Source organism: Zea mays, chromosome 4 (assembly GCF_902167145.1).
Source record: "Zea mays cultivar B73 chromosome 4, Zm-B73-REFERENCE-NAM-5.0, whole genome shotgun sequence".
In the NCBI taxonomy this organism is placed as follows: Eukaryota; Viridiplantae; Streptophyta; class Magnoliopsida; order Poales; family Poaceae; genus Zea; species Zea mays.
In genome coordinates this window covers 73,760,309-73,783,165 of record NC_050099.1, presented here as the reverse complement: position 1 = coordinate 73,783,165, position 22,857 = coordinate 73,760,309, and the positions used below count along the sequence as shown (strand labels likewise).

Sequence of the window (22,857 nt, the reverse complement as noted above, 5' to 3'; positions counted from 1 at the left end):
ACGCCGGCGATGAGGCTACTGCCAATGAATCAGAGCAGAACGACGATGCAATAATAAATAGATGGCGTCACCCCAATCCCAACGACCCATAGGCTAGAGGCGACCACTCCTCGATAGTGCCTATTTTGAATTTGCACGAGAGATTCAGAGAACGGCAAAGGGGAGAGACCACGAGGGGATGGAAATAGTGCTTAAGTGCTGAACTGCGGGCTACGAATTAGGCCATCTCGAGCATATCCCCTATGTCATTCCCTATTTCAAACATCACTCTACAAGCAATGTTAAACAGTTTCATCTACAATGTCGTGTCCCCTATTTTATACTATCCACCGAAGACGCCTTAGAGGACAAGGTCGACGATGAGGAGTAGAAGCATATGGTGCATGCTCCCAGCCACTGACTGCCGTCTTCACTTCCGTTAGTGTACTACTACAATGTCAGTGTGTTGCAACAACACATAATTATTCGATAAAATGTTAGTACACAACAGTTATATAAAAATGAGACCTAATATCTCACAAATTCTTTGTCACAACCAACATAATGTTACTCTCGGAATTTACATTAGCTATTACGTCACTTGGCACGGTCTCGAGGACCTAGATGTTAGTGGGGTAGCCTGCTAACTGCATCCTCAGTTGAAGTAGGTTCATCGATGTAGCATGATTGATCATCACCTTGTACTTCTTGTCCATCCTACACAATTTTTCAAGCATTGTAACACATATTTACATCACTACAACGTCCGACAAGGGAGAAGCAAAACTTACATACCTTTTATCACAACCTACATGGAGGCTGGCCTCGAACTCTTTAGTGTCGAATGGCAACGCGCACACGGTGAAGAATGAGTCTACACCCCCACCCACAAAACTTTGGGTTAGGTGTGGGGTTGCACCCGTGGGTCAAAATCTTCACCCATACCCGCACCCCGTCGGCTTGGGTACCCGTAGGGTTTAGGGTTTACGGGTTAAATTGCCATCCCTACCTTTGCCCTTCTCCCCCGAGTGCACCGATGGCAACTTGTCTTCGTGCTTCTCTCCCGTGGGAGCTTCCCGTTCTTGGCAACTTCTCCCGATATCACTTCGAGTTGTTAAACTCTAATGAAGTGACAGGCTCTAATAACAATTGAAAGTCACCTAGATGAAGAGTCAATAGGGGAAACCTAAAATTTATAACATAAAACATTAATTTCAACCCCTAGTTAGGCGTTAAACAAGAATTATATTAATTGGAGTGCAGGAGAGAGTTCTTGCTAGAGTTGCTCAAAATGATTGCAGAATAACTTTGGAGCAACTCAATTGATACATGATCAAGCGCAAGCAAGAGAACTAGAGAGATGGGAGAGGAAGAAACGAATCACAATCAAAGGTCAAACACAAAGAACACGAGCAATTTGTTTCCCGAGGTTTGGCTTCGAAGAACCTACGTTCACGTTGAGGAGTCCACTTAGTACGAGTGTATTTCAATCCTTTCTCTCTCCCAAATGGACACTTAGACCGGGTGAGTATTCTTCTCAATCAAAGGACACAAAGTCCCCGCAAGGACCTCCACACAAATTCGGAGTCTCTTGCTAGCTTTACAAATGAGAATGAGATTAGGGATGAGAAACAAAACTCAAGACCATAAGAACCGGTTGCAACAAAACCAAAATGATCACTCCACAAGGCAGTACACACATTCTAGCTGAATTGTGATGAATGTGGCACTCAGGAGGAATTGAATGTGTTGGAGATGTTGCAAGCAATGAATGGGAGTTTGGTGAAGCTCTTGTATGTCTTCAATGCTAGTTGGGGCACCCAGAAAGTGCAGAATCTTGACAATGACTAGTTTGGCTTTGAGGGTTCTAAATACACCCCTCCATGACCCTAACACACAAGCAAGAGTTCGAAAGTGCATATACATATTCTAGCTAGTGGAGAACCCTCTCTAGTACATCTATTTGCGAGATCGAGTGATTAGCATGTAATCAAGTGATAGAGAGTGGTGTAAGAGCTAGAGTGCTTGTGCTTAGAACAAGAGAGCTATGTAAAGAGCTAGAGAAAACTAAGAAGAGCTATGACATTGAGCAAAGTTGTAAGGCTTCGGTCGAATCGCTTTAGAAATTCATCGGAGAGCTACCAAGTTGTGTCTGGGTTTGTTGTAAAACAATCAAAGATAGCGAAAGTCTCGGTTTATCGCAAGAGGTGATAAATTTGAGCAAAGGGAGGAAGAAATTGAAATAGACTTCAAGCCAGTTGGCTAACTTCAATGTGGACTAGGGAAACATTTTAGGCTTCGCTGAACCACATGATAAAAATTGTGTGTCTTGACCTCGTGTTAATTTTCATTACTTGCACTTCTTACATTATATTTGGTATTAGTGTTTGTGAAGTCCAGGTAATTATCATACCAAGACATTATTCCACTGCTAGCGATTTGCAATAATCAAGTAAGTTGAGTTCAATAGAGTTGAAAAGTTTTAATTGCCTATTCACCCTCTCTAGGCGATATCAAATTCCTTAAGTACCCAAAGGTACTTTTAAAAAGCCTCAAGATTTTTGTAAAGCAACAAAAGATAGTGGAAGACTTAGTTTATCTGATAAACTTGAGTAGGAGGAGCGAGTTGAAAAAGACTTCTAACCGGTTGGCTACCTCAACAATGTGGATTAGGCAAACATTTGAGGCTTGACTGGACCATAGAATAAATCATGTGTCTTATCCATTGCTTATTTACTTTACTTGCACTTTATATTGTATATTTGGTGTAATTGTTTGTGAAGTGTAGGTACTTATCGGACAAGGAATTAATCTGATTTGCTAAAATCAATCAAGTCAAGTTCAAGATTTTACAATTGCTTATTTATCCTTTTAGACGACATCAAGATCCTTCTAGTACTTTTTTTGATAAAAGGGTTTTGTTTACATGTACCTATAAATTTTTTATGACAAAAATATATCGTCAATCAAAAAAGAAAATAAAAGAAAGCAACGTAGTAATGATACTACCCCTTTATTTTAAACTAGTCGGTTGCTCGTGCGTTGCGACGACTTACAACAATACCCATGTAAACTATCTACAAAAAAATTTCAATATTTTTTATTGATTATCTTCTCCATTCGTATAATATTTTTTTTTTGATTTGGCTACTGATATTATTTACTCCATCCAATATGTCTTGGTACAACACAGCCAATGAAGTGAGCGATAAGAAAAGAGTTCACAACGACTGACTGAACGAACAAAGATTATAAAATAATATAATCCCACCATAGAGAGACCAAATAAGAGAAAATTTGTGAGCTCAAGATTCTAAAATAAGTTGCATGAACTCAAACTTATAAAAAGATAGATCAAAATATGGAGTGATTGCTAAAGTCAGGCATTAATAAAAACTGGATGCGCTCCATATAAATTATGCTACTTCGTAGCAAATAATAATATTTAAAACCAACAAATAATCTTTCATTTTACTGTTAGTGTGACAAATCATTGTTAATCCATTCAATTCAGCAACCTCAAACGTCACGGAGTCCATTGCGCCAATGTGGTCTCAAAAACGACCTAATGCTTGCAAGAGCCAAGAACGTTATGCCGTGTTAGGGTTGCAGCCTTAGCCCGTAGTGCTGGTCCGGCCCGACACGATTATATTTTTTTTATTTTACAAAAAACGTATATACATATATATAATTTATATTCGATATTAAAAATATCTAAGCCTGATGTTCTACTGGTTAGACAACTTTATCTAGTGTCACTCGCCCTTCTTCCATAACGCGCGACGACCGTTGAAACTATTGAAACTGAAACTGGTGCTTTAAGTACAGTATAGATTATAAGGTATTTCAGCTTTTATAAATGCACATATTTTATTATACAGTTAGATATATTTATATATAGATGCATAATAAAATTAATGTATATAGAAAAATCAATACATTTATATTTAAAATTGAGGTATGAATGCCGAATTCCAGAACACAGCCTCAGCACCTTCCTTCTTCTCCGTCTCGTCGTCCCTTTCCATTTCCTCTCCCATTTATGTCCCCGCTTCAGGTCTGCCAAATAAACCCCCGAAAAGCAGGAGAGCGAGACCCGGAAGTGGAAGACTAGGGTTAGGGTCCCAGCTCCGCCGTTGTCTGGGCGAGTCGAGACATGGCCGGCCCTGCCCCCGCCGTTGCAGCCAGTGCCGCCGCCTCACAGTCGCCGCCGATGCAGCTGCCGTCGCCGTTCGCGGAGCTAGTCAAGGGTTCCTCCGGCCTCGAGAAGATCGTGCTTCGCGGCGCTCGCAACTGCTGTGCCGAGGTACACGATTTCGGCCTCGCCCACCCACCTCCGTTACCTCTCGTCATTTGTCTGGTTGTGCATACGACTGCAGTGTGCTGGAGCGCATGTGCGCGGGTTGGCGATTCGTTTCTGTTTCGGTGCAGCTGGCGCAGATCCGGTGGGAATTATGCTGATCTGCGCGGGGTTTGGGCGGAATTGATGGGGTTTTTGTTGTTCTGCTGTGCGATTTCGCATGTCCGTGCCCTGTCCTGATTGCATCGTGTTATTAGCGCATTGCATGATCCGCGTGTTGCGGACTTGGAATCGAGGGATTTAAGTTTTCTTGCAGGCTAACCTTCCAAATTTGTTTTAGTAAGCAGTATAGCGCTGGGTGGATGGGTCATGGGTGGTTAGCGTTTCACATCAACCACTAAGATTATTTGTCCAACGTTTGGGTAACACATATAGCGTTAAGTATTAGACTAACTCCAACAAGGATATGCAAAAACGGGAATTCAAATACACGTTTGGATTACACAGTTAGCTGAAAGACGAGACCCAAATGTTACCGTGTTCAACCGGGTACCCAAATACACATCTAAGAAGATGGTCGTCCATATATATAGGCACTCTTCCACATCACATCTAAAATGGGTATCGAGTATACTTTACCTGTTAGAGATGCTAAGTGTCATTAGATATTTATAATGAGTTTAGATGTTTTGATACATACTCCGTTGGAGTTCGCCGTAGGAAGATAGAAATGAAGGATGTGTTTTAGTGGCAACACCGGATTTTATAGGCCTGTAAGGGCAATTACAATTTGTTTGTCCATGTTGTAATAACATTATGGCGAAAGTGTTCATATATGTTTTTTTGACATGGAAATAATAAGGAAAACCCCCTACTGTGGTACACACACACACACACACATGAGGTGTGCATATAAATCTTTTGGACCCTGTAAAATCCACATTGCAGATCAGTTGAATATGACAATTATGTGACTTGATAGTATTTACGTTCTGTTGGGCCTATCTTAGAAATGCAAAATGGAACAATGAGTACTATAGCCATTGGGTACAACATGCAACTACTGTTGGACTACCATGTCCTATGTTTCTATTCTTATTATGCTTTGTTTTAAATTTGATTGTAGTGTTACTAGATAATAAATTCTGTACTGTTTTTAGATCTATCTTTATGGAGGTCAAGTAACATCATGGAAGAATGACAATGGGGAAGAGTTGCTTTTTCTCAGCAGCAAGGTACATGTTCCTTTTTATTGTTGCAAGCGACATTATCAGTTACATGGACAAAAAGTTGTGTTTGTGCATATGTCACATATAGATATTTATCTATTCTGGAAGTTAACCTTTTCCTAACACATGTCACCTGGTTGTCTCTTTGATTTTTGTATTACTGTCCTTGTTAGGTTGTGTTACTTCCACTTCGATCCTGGAATAGTCGAGTTATACATAAAGTTTTGATCTGCTTAGCTTTTTTGTCCTCAAAGTTGAGGCCAGTTTGATTATTCTTTAGCTTTAGTGTTCGCTGTATTACTGCAGCGTTCCACATATATTGATGCCTACATGTCATCCTTGATTCCCTATAAATTTTGAAAGAATTCTTTTGCAGGCTATTTTCAAACCTCCAAAAGCTATTCGTGGTGGTATACCAATTTGCTTTCCCCAAGTATGGTAACTGTTATCTGTATTGCTTTATCAATGCCCATCCGTCTTCTGGTCCTCACTGAAATACACATGCAGTTTGGAACACATGGAAATCTTGAGCAACATGGATTTGCTAGGAACCGGTTTTGGACTATCGACAACAACCCACCCCCTTTACCAGTAAACCCTGCTATTAAGGCTTATGTTGATCTGATTTTGAAGCCTTCTGAAGAGGATTTAAAGATCTGGCCCCACAGGTTTGTTTACATCACAGGCTGATCACTCAGTTTTGTCTCAATCTGGTACAGCACATCTGATTGTGGTGTCTTTCTGTTGTCTTGTTAACAGTTTTGAATTTCGCTTGAGAGTTTCTCTTGGACCTTCTGGAGATCTGAGTCTCACATCCCGAATCAGGAATACCAACACAGATGGAAGACCTTTCTCTTATACATTTGCATATCACACATACTTCTCTGTCTCTGACATAAGGTCTGCTTAATGTTTCTTCTTTTCTTTTAATTTCTTTTGAATAGTTGGTTTCCTTATGTACTATTTCATTTAATGCTTTGACATTCTCTTTGGAAGTGGAAGTTAAAAAAAGATGTTATAATTTTGTGCACATGTCAGGTTTCTGATGGGTCTGACTTCTCTATCTATATGTATCTATGGATTCCTTTTAGATGCCAATTTAACTTTTTTGAGTTCGGATAAACAGATGGCTTTGTGTTTTATACCTGATAGGGTTGGTTGGCGTAATTAAGTGCTGCCTTGATGTAGTTGTCAGATCTCAACTTTAATCTGCATAAATTCTATCATAATTCACATCAGGAAGCTAGGTTCTGCTTATGTTGAACTAATTTGTGGTGTTCAGAATCTTGTCATGGAAGTTACTTTTTGAGGCTGTTTGCAGTGACAGTTTTAATTTGTTTTTATTACTTGACATTACTATTTTATATATCAGCGAGGTGCGTGTCGAAGGGCTGGAAACAATGGACTACCTTGACAACTTGAAGGCAAAGGAGCGTTTCACGGAGCAAGGCGATGCTATTGTTTTTGAATCAGAAGTAAGTAATTTGCTCATGTTAAACATTATTATTCCAAATCAATATGTAACTGTTATGATTTTTTCAATGTCAAGGTTGATAAAGTTTATCTTGCCGCACCCTCTAAAATTGCCATCATTGATCATGAGAAGAAAAGAACATTTGTCGTGACAAAAGAAGGGCTTCCTGATGCTGGTAGGCAGGATTTGATGGCAAATCTTCTTTTTTGTTGAACCAATTCAACATGGTTGCTGAAATGTACATCATTCTCTTGTTGTGTTGGCTTCTATAGTTGTTTGGAACCCTTGGGACAAGAAGGCAAAAGCAATGCAAGATTTTGGGGATGCAGAATACAAGAGCATGCTGTGTGTGGAGCCTGCAGCTGTTGAGAGGCCTATTACTCTGAAACCTGGGGAAGAGTGGAAAGGAAGGCTTGTGCTTTCAGCTGTTCCTTCGAGTTACTGTAGCGGACAGTTAGATCCATCGAAGGTCCTTCAGGGTTGAAAATCCTCACTTTCTGCATCTTGTACAGGTGATACTATATTCTGCTTGTAATAATTTGGATGCATTGCATATGCTTGAAGCCCTACCCTTATCAAAAATTTGGATCCATAACCTGCTAGGAGGGATTTTAATTTTGGTCAGACATGTTTTTGGTTATAAAAAATCTGGTTTTAGTTGAATTGCTTTGTGATTATTTAGGCTAATTTGGCTGCATGGATACAAATAAAAGTTGCTTCCATGGTGGGAAGCTAATTCAGGCCCTGGACATATACTCGAGGTCCTTCCCTAAAGCAGCAACATCAACTGCACATTCAGTAGGCTAGGACTAGGATCATATCCGTGTCAAAGAAGTATGTTTGTTATTTGTCCTTAAAATATGCTTTTACATTTCAATTTTGATTAAGTCATTTGGCCAAACATTTTGAACAGAATTTCTAGAGTTTGTGAAATTTGGTAATTTCAGATGAGCAGCTAAAATGAAATTTGAGTTGAAATGTAGCATGGCTGTTTCATAAATGTTTCATTCTGCACATAGAGCATGGCTGGAGTTGCAATCGTGTGCTTGGTTTGCACCTGATCCGTAGTTTGGTCAAACTCTTATGTGAAACATGGTTTGTTATGAGTTGGTTAGGTGGTTTGAATAGCACTCCTTAGATCGTGAGTTCGAGTCCAAGTGGAAACGAATTTCAGGTTGAGGTTAAAAAAGGTCACTCGCTAGTTTCCTTGGCTGTGTGCACACGAGATGGATTGACTTATGGGGGGCGGATCCTTGTGTAGGGGTCGAGACTCGAGAGGGCTCAAAGCACGAGTAAAGATCTGGTCTATAGTGGGCGGACTCATGCTGCTTGGGAGCCAGCTTTCGTGATCTTTCTCGGTCGGGGCTCCGATTGAGCTTTTTTCTTAGTATAATACCGTGGGGTAGGGTCTGTCCCCTACCGGCCGAGTTTTTTTAGCTGATAGATGCTGATATATATTTCCAAAACTCTAGTGTTTAAGTATGGCTAAGTATTTATTTGAAAAGGCGTCCTGTATTTATGGAAGCCATAACTTGTTACCGCTAGATAGTGCTTATGTTTATGATCCTTACTAATCATGTGCTTTGTTTGCTTTCTGCAGAAGTTCATTGCCCTTAATATTTGATGCTGGGCTGGCGTCAACGCCGCATGTTCCTTTTGCCATTTCCACCCCCTATATTTCTGGTCCCTTTTGTATCTAGAATTTGAGTGATAGGTTGATTCCGAATAACAGTCTGTGATTTGAGCTTAGGATTGGGTCATCTCATCGATGAATGATACCGCTGGACAAAATGCTGGCGTACGTGTCAGTTTCATAAATCATTCTTCTCATAAATTCTTTAGCATGTACTTCGTAGTTGATCATGTTTCGATCGGTGGACCCTTTTGTTACTTTCTTGTCTGATAAGGTTTCGATCGGTGGTTATCTGCTGCGTTTAGCCGTTAGCACTTACCAGTATGCGTGTTCCGGAGGCCGATTCTCACGTGAACGATGTCTTCATGGATTTAAAAGAACAAAGCATTAGTGCTCTCCGCTGGCTTTTCTAATTCTAAGCACATAGAACATAGGGTCTGTTTGGTTACCTGTCTAGGTTCAACCTGGCTAGGATCTGTAGCCAGGCTGCATGTGGGGTGCACTAGCTGGTCAGACTGGGTGCACTAGCGTAGAGTCTGTTTGGTTCACTAGTCTTATTGTGTGGCTAAACATGATCTGTTGTTTGGTTGTGCTGGCCTGTCCACAATGAATTGGGAATGACAATCTTTTTTTTTACAAATATCCAAGTGCACGCGATATTTCCTTCACGGGCCTAAACTTCTAGACAAATATCCAACTAGCTCCATAATACTAGAGCCGCGCGACAAGTCCACGTGATATTTCCTAGTAATAGCTCAATACCAAGTTAAATTATCTTAAAGTTAACTTTATGTTACTGACTTCATCTCAAATGGAACGTAGCTTTAGTTTTTTTAGAAAGCACAGAAAATATAATTTTAGTGAATATAGTTAAAATTATTTAAACATTTATGATATATAATAAGTATCATCAGATTAAATATAAAATATAATTTTATAATAAAAATATTTAGGATACAAATATAAATATCAATACATTTTCTATAAACTTAGTAATTTATTTTTTAATTAGATTTATACTTTTTAGAAAGAAGAAAGGGAGTATAAATAAGTATCATTAGAATTTGCTATGAGATTTATTCTTATAGTGTATCTATTTAGTGCCATAAATATTAATATACTTATTTGATCTATATATTCAGTTAAACTTAGATGCTTTTTTATAAAGTAAAATATTGTCTTTTGGAATGGAGTAACATATCTTTACGATTTTTTTATCTTGAATACGCAGGAGAGCTACGTATCATTATATTAAAGAGAAAAATAGGGAAGGGGTCTATACAACACCACACCACATCCCCTCGGACCCAAGAAGATGGCTGAAGAGAAGAGAGAGAGACTTGGGGGCAAACCAGCCAAACCAACTGACACTAATACAACCCACCTAACTGACCTAACTCACGTAGGGTCTTGGCCCCAGCCCTACACCATAGATGGTGCTGCACGTGGAGATCACAGAGCATGACTCCAAGGTTGGGATGAGCTGCCTTGAAAACACAACTGTTACAGTGCTTCTGGATCCCTTTGTAGGTGTTTGCAAGCTCTGTGCCACCAATCAGCAAAGGAGAGCTCAGACTGGTTAGGTGCACGGGAAGCAAAATCCATATGATTAAGAACTTTAAACCAGAATTCCCGGGTGAAAACATGGTGTTCCTGATCACATAAAACACATCTTTTAGGGTGATCTAGACCTCTCTTCCTAACACGATCTGCTATCCAACACCTGTTACGAATGGATGCTTTGAATAACATCTTCACCAATACTATGCTATATAGAAATTATATATTTGTTACTAACAAAAGCTATTTCCATGTAATGGTTGCATTTTGAAAACTAGGAAAAGTTAAAAAAACAACTAGGTAAAAGTACACTTACTAATGTTCTTTTTGTGTGGATATCAAATGTGGCTAATGGCCATTGTGTATTTGGGCAGGATGGCAAATGCTTGAAACTTTTCGCTATTGGAGCCTCCCCGTCAGCACTCGGCTCGGAGCCTCGGACTGCTGTCGTCGTTCTGGCCGCCGCCACCCACCACTATATAAGCCAGAATTTACCCTGCGACCAGTCAGGAGATATCAGATATGTTTTTTTTAACTTTTTTCTAACCATCTTTTTTAAGAATCTGGACGTGGAGATAATTTGAGTATTATGGTGATTACGGAGAGAGATGAAGGTGCCCATAGGATTTAAACTTTAGAAAGAGACAGATTCCTACTGTTGCAATGATTCGGCTGATTATGTGTTTATGTTGATTTTATATGGTTTTTACTAAATCGATTCTTAGAAGTGTTTGTTAGAAGTGTTTGGCAGTGGACAACAGGTGGTCAGAAAAGGAAAAAACTGAAACAAAAGCCTATCCTCCCACCCACCGTCGGTTGGCCCGTATCGCAATTCCCATCACGACATCACCTATCTCCATCATCCATCTTGTGCACCATGTTTGATGGAGTCACTCCTCACCCCGGCCCTCGCGCATCACCACCCTCGCCGGCACCCATGGTCGTCCGCTCTATGTCGGCCCCAAGGTATGGCCCGCTGCATTCCCTTAAGGGCTAATTTGGTGATTAGGGATCCCTAGGGGATCCATGGGGGAGGAATCCCCTCGCAATTCAATTTTGAATAGCAACAGGATTTCTTCCCCTCGGGATCCCCGGTCACCAAATTAACCCTAAAAGGGTTTGTTTGGTCTATCCACTCTGATGTTGCGGACATGTTATGGAGGTCTCTGGTTTCCTGCTGTATATGGTTGTGTTGCGTTTCGTCCTGAAATGCTGGTAATCACCAGTGCACAATGTTTCCACCCATTTCGTCTGCCCCGTATGGAATGACGTCTTGTTATTTTGTCAGTAAAATCTCGCGCATAAATAGGGAGTTGATGTCCTTAATGGTGCACTTCACATGTTTCTTGAAGTGCTGGCACATGATGATATGCTGAACGCAAAGGAGCTGGTCCAATGGGAGAGTGGCTTGTCATTCAATGACATAGCGGCTAGGCAGGGGATTCGCATCCGCAGGCATTGCCACCCACCGCCTCCTTGGAGGAGATAGAGAAGGAGCCAGGAGCCCCCTTAACATTCTAGAGATCATTTGGGATAAGGATATTGAAGTAGCCGAGGTATGCATTTGCAACTCCGTGCACGTGTTGGACTTTCGTGGTTCAGTTTGGTAGCAAAGTTCAATGGCCAAAGGTAGAGAGTGATGTTGCGCAAATACAGATAATAAAGCAGTGTGAGCATTATGTCTTATAGACACCGGTTGTTCACAAGGCTACAAGAACTAGATGGTGTGCATGTAGAGCCTTAGCCCTTAGGTTAGTACAGTAGTATTGGCATAAGTAATCTGCAAATTACAGCTTACGGTAGTATTTGGCACAAATTCTCTTGCCCATGTAGAGAAGTTAGATGATATTTTCTCTATAAGACAGATACACAACTCTCCTGTGTATTCGGTAAAAAAGGTTTAAAAACTATGATTCCATTTTGGGCCAGAGTTACAATGCAACGAAAATCTTTTTTCAGAAATGATAAAAGCCAATGTTAGATGCTAACAACGAAGAAAATCAATTATTCAACTCCAAATGTGTAGACAAAAACGCTAGGTAAGCTGTAAGAAGGCAGGGACATATGCCGATGCACTCCATATATCCAGGCGGGAGTTGCTCATTGTTTACAATGGCGGAGACAAAGGGGATGAATTTGACTAGATTTTGAAAAAAAATCTTTACTGCTGGCCCTCCCCAACAAAGTAAAAACCACATTTCTAGCTCTGACACTAAATGTTCACATAGGTTAACAGCTTTCATTATTTGATTCCTATCATTATATTCTTAAAAGGTATACATATTCATAAGGTCCTTTTTATTCTATGAAGCAGAGAGACATTTCTCACTAATGTACAATAATTTTATATGTAGCCCATGTAGTTGACTTATGAAAAATAAAAATATTTCAATTTTCATAGTTTAAAATTTGTGATATAGGTCATTGAAAATCTATACTATTCTATTAAGCATTTAGTGTCAGCGTCCACAACTAAATGACCCTGCCTTGCCGCCCGCCCGCACACCCGTGCTATGCCACCGTAGCCGCTAATGGCGCCCAGCAGCCGACTGCCCCCGACGATGGCGCCCAGCAACCGATCCCACTCCCAGCTTGCAGCCACGCCCACGACCAGCACACCAAGCACGGATCTCGCCCAACTCCGAGCAACCACACTCCCAGCGTGCAGTCGCGCCCACGACCAGCACGCCAAGCGCGGATCTCGCCCAACTCCCAGCAACCAAATGCCCCCGCCTTGTCCTCGCCCGCACACCCGTGCTACGCCTCCGCAGCCGCTGATGGCGGCATGGCGCCCAGCAGCCGACTGCCCCCGGCGATGGCGCCCAGCAACCGATCCCACTCCCAGCTTGCAGCCACGCCCACGACCAGCACGCCAAGCGCGGATCTCGCCCAACTCCGAGCAACCACACTCCCAGCGTGCAGCCGCGCCCACGACCAGCACGCCAAGCGCGGATCTCGCCCAACTCCCAGCAACCAAATGCCCCCGCCTTGTCCTCGCCCGCACACCCGTCCTACGCCTCCGTAGCCGCTGATGGCGGCATGGCGCCCAGCAGCCGACTGCCCCTGGCGATGGCGCCCAGCAACCGATCCCACTCCCAGCTTGCAGCCACGCCCACGACCAGCACGCCAAGCGCGGATCTCGCCCAACTCCGAGCAACCACACTCCCAGCGTGCAGCCGCGCCCACGACCAGCACGCCAAGCGCGGATCTCGCCCAACTCCCAGCAACCAAATGCCCCCGCCTTGTCCTCGCCCGCACAACCGTGCTACGCCTCCGCAGCCGCTGATGGCGGCATGGCGCCCAACAGCCGACCCCACTCCCAGCGGCCAGCCTCGAATTCCACTAGGCGGGGATCTCGCAGATCACGTCGGGCGGGGATCTCGGCCACTCCTGAACAGCCGTAGATCCCGTGCTCTGCCCCCACGTTCAGCAGGCTCGCTAACGTGCAGTTGTCGTGGCTTGCAGGGGAAGGGTACGGGCAGCTTCGGCAACTCGGCAAGCGCCGGAACAAGACGCACACGTCTGCATCCTCTGCGGCCGCCGCAGCTTCCACCTCCACAAGAGCACCTGCTCCTCCTGCGGTTACACCGCCGCCCGCATCCGCAAGTGTAAGATCCGCCTCCCCGCTTTCTTCCTCCCTCTCTCTTCGTCCGTCTTCCCTGCTGCTAGATCTAGAAACTTTGTTGTCTACACTTTTTCCGTAATACGTTCAACACTGATTTTGCAGTCTAAGAACTGAATGAAAGCTATGAGGCATTGCCCTCATCTAGAAACTTTGTTGTATGCACTTTTTCGTAATATGTTCAACCCTGATTTTTTACTATCTACTGAATGAAAGCCATGATGAATCATGGAAATTAAATTCGCATGTCAGACTTCAGAGATGCTTTGGCATAAATCAGAAGATGTTTCATGTTCTGAGCAGTGAGCATCAATATACTAAGTTCTGTTTTTGATGGGTCACTGGTTTCTTGTATTCTAACACAAATGTTTCTGCTTACCTCCTTTGTTGGAGTCTTATGGACACTTTCTATCAATTGACAATTTGCTCATAATGCTGCTACTTATCTCATTGTGTGAGTTTGCACTACGTCTAAACACTTCTGTTGCCTGCTTCAACTGTTGATGATCAAGTGATGAGCAATTAAATGCTCCAATGCTATGATTGGAGTTATTCTCCTATGATTCCCAAGTTTGAAGTCTGATGATCCTGTCTTTATACCGTTGTTTGCCATATTCTGAACTGAATGGTACCAAAAAACAATGATTGTTACCGTTCACTTTGAAAACTTCAAGCATTTTTTAATTGAGCATCACAACACTGTGATTATCCTATTTCAGTATTGTTGTATTCCTTACCAAGATACATAGGTAGTTTTTTCTTGCCTGTTTCCCTGGTCAGATGATGAGTATTTAACTGCAACAATATGATGGGATTATTCTCCTGTGATTCCCTCGTTTTAAGTCTCTGATGACCCCACCATATTTTTCTGATTTTCTTTGCATTCTGTCTGTTTATCTTTTGACTTCGCCTCCGCCTTCTTGACGCCTTACATATTTTTAATTTATTTGTTACAGATATTTGATTCCTTTTACAGTTCCTTATATTATATGATTCTTATACCAAATTAATACTAACACCCGATCGACAAATGTAAACAGTCCTCTTTGGTGTTGTTATAAGAGAGAGATGGTCATCTGTTAATCATTTTGTGATCATAAACAAAGATAGATCCATACGGGTTCTTTTCTTCTGCAAGTTCAGCCAAAGTCTATTTTCTACCTTTGTTTATACTGTCAACTGGTTGTGTTGGTCTCTCCCAGATAACCCAAATAAGTCTATTTTTCATTGGATGTTGGTCTCTCCCAGATAGCCCAAATAGGTCCATACCGATTGTCTCTCCTTGATATCTGCATTTTCTAATTTTTATTTGTTTTATGGATCAATGTTCTTGTCATCATAGAGTGTGGTCTATTATTGCATTACAGTGACTTGTAAGTATCTTAGTTTTATTCAACAATGCAAAGAGATGAGCTACATTCTTTTTATAGAATCATGACAGTTGAGTTAAGTTAGCACAATATAAAATTTCTTGGCTACATGCAAGGCCGGTCATATCACAATTTGTTAGCGCAGTGTAAAATTTCTTGGCTATGTGCAAGGCTACTTTTCATCCTAACTTTCCCTGACAAAGAGTAATTTAGATGAAAGAAAATATGTACTGACTGCTGTTTAATAAGTCAGCATAGCCCTTTTCCATTCCTGTGAGGAGTCTTGTATCATCTTGTATTTTTAGGTTCTGTTCAACTCCATGACTAACTGCACTGATATTATACTTTTCCAGTACTAATTGCACACGTCGATAGAATCATATCTTGTCACCACATAGCAAGGAAGGCATCTCCATTTCGTTTGAAAAGGTACTGTCATGCTTATTTTTTTGTCATCCCCATTTCGTTTGAACTAGATACCTTATTACTGGCTACACATATTTGAATCCTTTCAAAGTTCCTTAGATTATATGATCCTTGAGTAATTTGGATGAAAGAAAATAAGTGCTGACTGCTGTTTAATAAGTCAGCATAGTCCTTTTCCATTCCTGTGAGGAGTCTTGTATCATCTTGTATTTTTAAGATTATACTTTAACTGCACTGATGTTATAGTTTGTTTCACTGGGTAACAGAAGGACAAGCCTCCACGTCAATAGAAGCAAATCAACCTATTTCGTTTGACAAGGTACATACATGCCTTTTTTAACTACCCAGTTAGCGTCTTGTGTATTTTTAGGACTAGATAACATATTAATGGCTACAACTATTTGATTCCTTTTAAAGTTCCTTGTATTATATGATTCTTGTACCAAATTAATACTAACACCCGATCGACAAATGTAAAACAATGGTTGTTTATATTCCTTGCTATGTATATATGTACATTAATTACCTGGACTAAATAATTCCTTTCGCTGTGTCTCACTGTAAGCTACCTTTTGCATCATGGTGGAACCAGAGTAGTGTATTTGTTCATCTAGGATGTATGTATTTGTTGCTTGCCCTTGATTCATCAAAGAGATAGTCCTCTTTGGTGTCGTTATAAGAGAGAGATGGTCATCTGTTAATCATTTTGTGATCATAAACAAAGATAGATCCATACCGGTCCTTTTCTTCTGCAAGTTCAGCCAAAGTCTATTTTTCTACCTTTGTTTATACTGTCAACTGGTTGTGTTGGTCTCTCCTAGATAGCCCAAATAGGTCTATTTTTCATTGGATGTTGGTCTCTCCCAGATAGCCCAAATAGGTCCATACCGATTGTCTCTCCTTGATATCTGCATTTTCTAATTTTTATTTGTTTTATGGATCAATGTTCTTGTCATCATAGAGTGTGGTCTATTATTGCATTAGAGTGACTTTTCTGGTTGAAATCATCTAAGAATCAATGTGTCACTCCAAAGGTAGTTGTTTAAATCTATATAAACAGGAAATATAAATGAATCTAAAAAGTCATTTTTAAAAGACTGTTATTTCAATCTATAAACAGGAAACATAATGTAATTTTATGTTTTAGTTTAGATAATTTAGTTGGAGCTTTACATTAATAACTTATTTGGAATTAGGGTTTTCAAGATAATTGGTTAGATTTACAATGTCCAAACAAAATTTATCTATTATGGTGAATTATCTAACAGTTGTTGTCTATAGTTTTTTCTGTATCATGTTCAACGACAGTTTGGTAGTCCATTCCAGTCATTTCTATTTGCTTGTTATCATACCAAGAAAGCTTCTTAATCATTGCAGTTGGTTGTTCGTTTCAGATTCTATTTATGTGTGTTCTATATATTTGTTACCCTTGTTTGTTTTGTTTGATAGAGCTATATCTGGTTAACTGCATGAGCGCATATAAAAGGACTACCGATTGTCTACCCTCTTTTAGTGTTGTTTATGTGCTCATGTTTTGTAGGGCACTCTTCTTGTTATGGATCAGATAGGATACAATGCTGGTCGCACACCATTCACAGACATCTCAAACACCATCATTACAGGTATAAAGCTTATTACATGCGTGTCAAAACGTATTAAGTACGAACACTAATCCACAAAGTTGCATTGTAGGTAATCAAAATGAATCGAACTCGCTTGGACCAATTGTCGATGCTAAGGAACATAAGAGGCAAAGGGATAGGGAAAGATATGTTGCGATGACTGTTGAAGAAAAGAATGAGAAAATAGGAAGCGTCGTGAAGCACATCAACAAAATAAAGGACTATCGATAGAGCCACTCTCATCCAGAGGTGATGAAAAGTTAATTTTTTTATTGTTATACCTACATGTTTGTACTATACAAAGTTGATGTGTAGCCTTTTGTAAATGGGTGATATATGAAGAAGACGTTAATACGGACCAGGCATGTGAGGTGGTTAGCTTTCCAGATGACTATAGCACCATTGATTTCACAAATTTGTCAACACAAGACATTGCAGGTATAACAATCACAATCTTTTTGTCACATTTGCACTATCTATTATGTTAACTCTTTACTTATGCTAAAATGCTAAATGTAGGTGGAGACGAACAAGTAAATCTGGATGCATATGATGACAACGATTGGTTGCATAGGAATGAGACATTCCAGGCAAACAACATTGTCACAAGTGAAGACCTTCTGACACCAGGTACATGATTGTTCGCTTGGCTAAATATGCAAAAAAAACAACAGGTTTCAAATCGTTAAACGTAGACATGCCTTATTCCAGGTTGTGTGCATGAAACTGTTGATAACATACCTAAGCATACTATGAAAAGGGCCGCCTACTTTAGTGAGCGGTACAAAAACATGACCCCCGTCGAGAGGGAGTCTAGACGTGTACGCCTTAGGTTGTATAATAAGACACCAAGACGGAAAGATGCTAACAAAGAGTGCAACAGAAAACGTAGAGCACTACAGGGTGACACTTTGAATCAGGAGTCCATCACCATGGAGGACCCAGTATATACCCCTGAGGTTGTACGTCCTACAACATATGGAATTGAACCATATGGATCCTCAGTTACCACTTGCGACTGGGTTATCCCTGAATTCATCGTGACACCTTTCCTGCCAACTTCAACACAGACTAAGGATGTTGGTTCACTCGATATGTCTACTGAGCCACTAAGACGTAGACATCATGTGCTATCTGGGACAAGACCAGCTACCTTAGGCCATCGAAACCAACAATTTGAAGACGACATTGGAAGGAATGTGGCTACAATGACCGAGGATACTATTTGTGATGCTATGGAAGGAGACGATTGGACACAGCCCCATCCAACTGCAGAGATCCACACCAATGGTAATTACAACCAATTTTAAATGAATATTGCACGATGACGATAGCATGTAGTCCGACTAAACGTGTGAGTGCAGGCATGGTTGAACAAGGAGTGGACCATACACATACGAAGCCAAAGTTCATTTCCAATGGTACTTGTTAAAAATCTTTGTTCACATTACATTTTTCCCCCGCCCTAGATGCCCTTGCCTTTTACGTGGCTCATATTTTCACGATTTAGGTGATGATGATGAGGGTGTCATATTCGAAGAGGATGAGGATGATGATGAGAACGATGGATACCTATTCGCTGGGCAATGTGCGTACCTCAATTTTTATTATGATACCACGACTTATATAACTACACTTGTCTTAATCGTTGTTTTCCAAAAAAATATATTAGATGATGAGACCGACGAGGACATCGAGGTTGATGGTACTCAAGATGAATCTACTGCCACTGGTTTGCCTGACCAGTATGACAAAGTATACAGTAACGTGCCTAAAGAAACACATATGCTGAAGTCTGTTCCCAACTGCGGTTATTGCACTGCGAAGAAGTTTCAGTATGAGCCACCTGGGTTTTGTTGTCGTGGTGGGAAGGTTGAGCTAGCCCCACTGGAGACCCCTCCCAAGCTCCAGAGGTTGTGGGATAGTACAGACTCTGATGCTAGACACTTTCGTGTTAACATTAGGTTTTTTAATGGCCATTTCTCTTTCACTTCACTGTACAATGTGAGAGATTCTGGTATATACATGTTCCGGGCATAAGGCATGATGTACCACAATATCAAGTCATTTGGTAGGGAAGGTGGGGTGGAGCATAAACACCTTGAGCTTCACTTTTACGATGATGATCCCAATCTCGAGCATCGGTATCGTAAGTGCCGTGAAGAATGTCAGCAGATAGACAAAGATGTTATTAAACAATTAGTTGGCATACTCCATGGAAACCCGTACTCTGAGCACCTTAGGAGCATGGGCCACGTTGAGAACCTTGATGACTATCGTATCACATTGAACCTTGACCAGATGTTGAACCAGAAGACATATAACACGCCTCTCACTTCAGAGGTCGCTGTTGTCTGGATCGAGGGGAGCGAACGGTGAGGCCAGTTCAGCAAGAGTGTTATGCTACATTGGAAGGATCGGTCAAGCCACGACATCCGCTCATACCATGGATGCTACGATGCACTATCGTATCCACTGTTCTTCCCTAGAGGTGAACTTGGATGGCATGCAAACATACCAAAGGTCGGTGTATCCATGGGCGTAGTGGATGCATACCGTGCGACACATAGGGCAAGTAATGCAAACGATGAAGATGCAGGTTAGTTGTTTCTTTGATATTTCTTACATAACACATTGTTAACTATCCTTTCGGCATCACAAAATAATCAATCCTTATGTATGCAGAATTTCCTAATCATCTATGTGTGTCCGTACGTGACTATTACTGCTACAAATTCCAGATTCGTCCAGGGATATTCAATCCAATACTTCATGGTAAGCGGCTTTTCCAGTAGTTCGCAGTCGACACGTACATCAAGATTGAGAGCTAGCTCCCGTTTAGATTTCATACGTAAGAACCAGGACCGGTTACGAGCTGACCTGTACCAGGGCTTGGTGGATAGTATGTTAGATGGAGACATAAGAGCAGAAAAGGTTGGGAAGTGAACTGTGCTGTCACCGTCGTTTATTGGCGGTCCTCATGACATGAGACGTTGATATATGGATGCTATGGCTCTGGTGCGGAAGTTTGGGAAACCAGACATCTTTCTTACCATGACATGTAACCCCAACAAGGATGAGATAAGGACGGAGCTTCTCCCTGGGCAGACACCGCAAGATCGTCCGGATCTTGTAGTGCGTGTCTTTCACGCGAAGCTACAAGAGTTAAAGCATAGGCTAACTAAACATGATATTCTCGGCAAGGTCTGGGCATACGTCTATGTCATGGAGTTTCAGAAGCGGGCTTTGCCCCATGCCCATTTTCTACTAATCATGCAGAGGAAGTACAAGCTCGCGTGCCCTGAGCAGTATGACCTTTTGATCTCAGCCGAGATCCCAGACAAAAAGTACCCTGAACTACGAAAGATGGTTATCAAGCATATGATGCATGGCTCGTGCGGGTCGCTAAATCATAACTGCCCATGCACTAAGGGTCATGCATCGTGCAAAAATCATTACCCCCGACCTTTCTGTGACGCAACTTTGCAAGGGAAGGATTCATATCCTGTTTACAGACGTCGTGACGATGGGCGTAAGGAAAAGGTTCGAGGGTTCGAACTTGACAATAGATGGGTTGTCCCTTACAACCCTTACCTCCTTCGGCTCTTCAACTGTCACATCAATGTTGAGGCGTGCGGGAGCATCAAGGCTGTTAAATACCTATTCAAGTACATATACAAAGGCCATGATCGTGTGTCTGTTGTTATGAGAGATGCGAGCAAGGCAAATGATGATGTAGATGAGATCAAGCAGTACAGAGATGCAAGGTGGGTGACCCCTCCAAAGGCCTTATGGAGGATATATGGCTTTGAGCTTAGTTAGAACTCTCCACCTGTGATGCAGTTGCAGCTCCATCTTCCCAACATGCACATGGTGGCGTTTCACGAGCGCCAAATGGTCGAGCTAGTCGTCAACCGTCCTGGATCAAATACCACAAACCCACTCTAAGGCGAGTCACAGAAGAAATACAATAAAACAGGAAAACCTCAAATTAAAGTACTAAATTATTACATAAATCGGAGTTTTCCAAGTAGCTGGTAAAAGTTCACAAAATAAGATGCAGCGGATAATCGATATCGTCAGTAGCGAGGAATTGGGCAAGGCCTAGCCCACTACTCCTCCTGCTCCTCTCCTGCCGGAGCAGCATCCCAGTCGACCGTCCAACCCGGTGGTAGGGTTGTAGGCCAAGTCACACCATCAACCATATCCTGAAGCGTACCTGCAAAAAAATTTCCACAAGCAAGGCTGAGTATACTAATACTCAGCTAGACTTACCCGGTGTGAGGAAACTACTCCTCTACCTCTAGACCATGCAGTTGTTTGGCTGAGGGGTTTGGTTTGCCAAAAGCACTAGTGAAAGGGAAATGTGCCCTTGGGCCACTTCTAAGTATTTTGGTGATTGAGTGCCAACTCAAGTGCTTAAAATGTGAATTTATGCAATGGATGAACAAAGTGCAAATCAAGAGCAAAGGTATGTTTCTAAGTCTTAGTACATTGGTTTTGTGTACTAATATATTTGTCTAAGTGTCAGAAACAGGAAGAAAAAGAAAAGGAAAAAGGTGGCTGTGTACAGCCAAGGGGCTGTTTCGGTCTGGGGCACCGGACTGTCCGGTGGTGCACCGGACAGTGTCCGGTGCACCAGGCTGCCTCGGCCGAACAGGCCGCTCTCGGGAATTCGCCGACGGCGTACGGCTAAAATTCACCGGACTGTCCGGTGTGCACCGGACTGTCCGGTGAGCCAACGGTCGACTAGGGCCAACGGTCGGCCGCGGATTCTGCGCGCGACACGTGGCCAAGCCAACGGTCGGAAGGGGGCACCGGACTGTCCGGTGTGCACCGGACATGTCCGGTGCGCCAACGGCTCCCTGATCAGCAACGGTCGACTGCGCTGTTTAAGGAAGGAAATCGGGCACCGGACAGTGTCCGGTGTGCACCGGACTGTCCGGTGCACCCGACGACAGAAGGCAAGATCAGCCTTCCAGATTTGCTCTCAACGGCTCCTAGCTGCCTTGGGGCTATAAAAGGGACCCCTAGGCGCATGGAGGAGATAACCAAGCAACTCTTGAGCATTCTTGATCATCCACACTCAGTCTTTGCGCATCCGTTTGTGATTCTAAGTGATTCGAGCTCTGTTCTTGTGAGAAACTGTGATATAGTCTTTGAGCTCGATTCTTGGCCGTGTGTGTGCGCATTTCGCTGTGGATTTGTGTGTGTTGCTTCCCTCCCTTACTCCGTGCTTCTTTGTGAATCTTAAGTGTAAGGGCGAGAGACTCCAATTTGTGGAGATTCCTCGCAAGTGGGATAAAGATAAGCAAGGCAAAATACTGTGGTATTCAAGTGGGTCTTTGGACCGCTTGAGAGGGGTTGATTGCAACCCTCGTCCGTTGGGACGCCACAACGTGGAGTAGGCAAGTTTTGTACTTGGCCGAACCACGGGATAAATCACCGTGTCTCCTCTGTGTTGAATTCTCTGTGATTGTCGTATTGTGCAAGATCTTCTCTTTAGCCACTTGGCAATTATTGTGCTAACCCCTAACAAGTTTTTGTGGCTATAAGTTAAGTTTTTACAGGATCACCTATTCACCCCCCCTCTAGGTGCTCTCAATTGGTATCAGAGCCGTTCTCTTCACAAAGGGACTTAC

General features: G+C 42.1%; 1 protein-coding gene and 3 non-coding genes across 4 annotated transcripts; all 4 read left to right on the top strand.

The window, feature by feature from the left end:
* The first annotated feature begins 3,950 nt into the window (after positions 1-3,950).
* LOC100282752 (uncharacterized) lies at positions 3,951-8,844 on the top strand. The gene is made up of 9 exons (NM_001155658.2): positions 3,951-4,285; positions 5,440-5,514; positions 5,885-5,941; positions 6,016-6,176; positions 6,268-6,408; positions 6,881-6,983; positions 7,058-7,157; positions 7,255-7,494; positions 8,583-8,844. Exons 1-8 carry the CDS (start codon positions 4,136-4,138, stop codon positions 7,464-7,466), a joined length of 999 nt encoding a protein of 332 aa, NP_001149130.2. The 5' UTR covers positions 3,951-4,135; the 3' UTR covers positions 7,467-7,494; positions 8,583-8,844.
* A 5,163-nt stretch (positions 8,845-14,007) lies between these two features.
* Positions 14,008-14,103, top strand: LOC111591407 (small nucleolar RNA R64/Z200 family). The gene has a single exon (XR_004858041.1). It is a non-coding gene; the product is annotated as a small nucleolar RNA R64/Z200 family (small nucleolar RNA).
* A 199-nt stretch (positions 14,104-14,302) lies between these two features.
* Positions 14,303-14,385, top strand: LOC111591381 (small nucleolar RNA Z199). Its single transcript, XR_004858014.1, has one exon. It is a non-coding gene; the product is annotated as a small nucleolar RNA Z199 (small nucleolar RNA).
* Positions 14,386-14,571: 186 nt separating this feature from the next.
* On the top strand, positions 14,572-14,652 carry LOC111591379 (small nucleolar RNA Z199). Its single transcript, XR_004858012.1, has one exon. It is a non-coding gene; the product is annotated as a small nucleolar RNA Z199 (small nucleolar RNA).
* Positions 14,653-22,857: the final 8,205 nt, after the last annotated feature.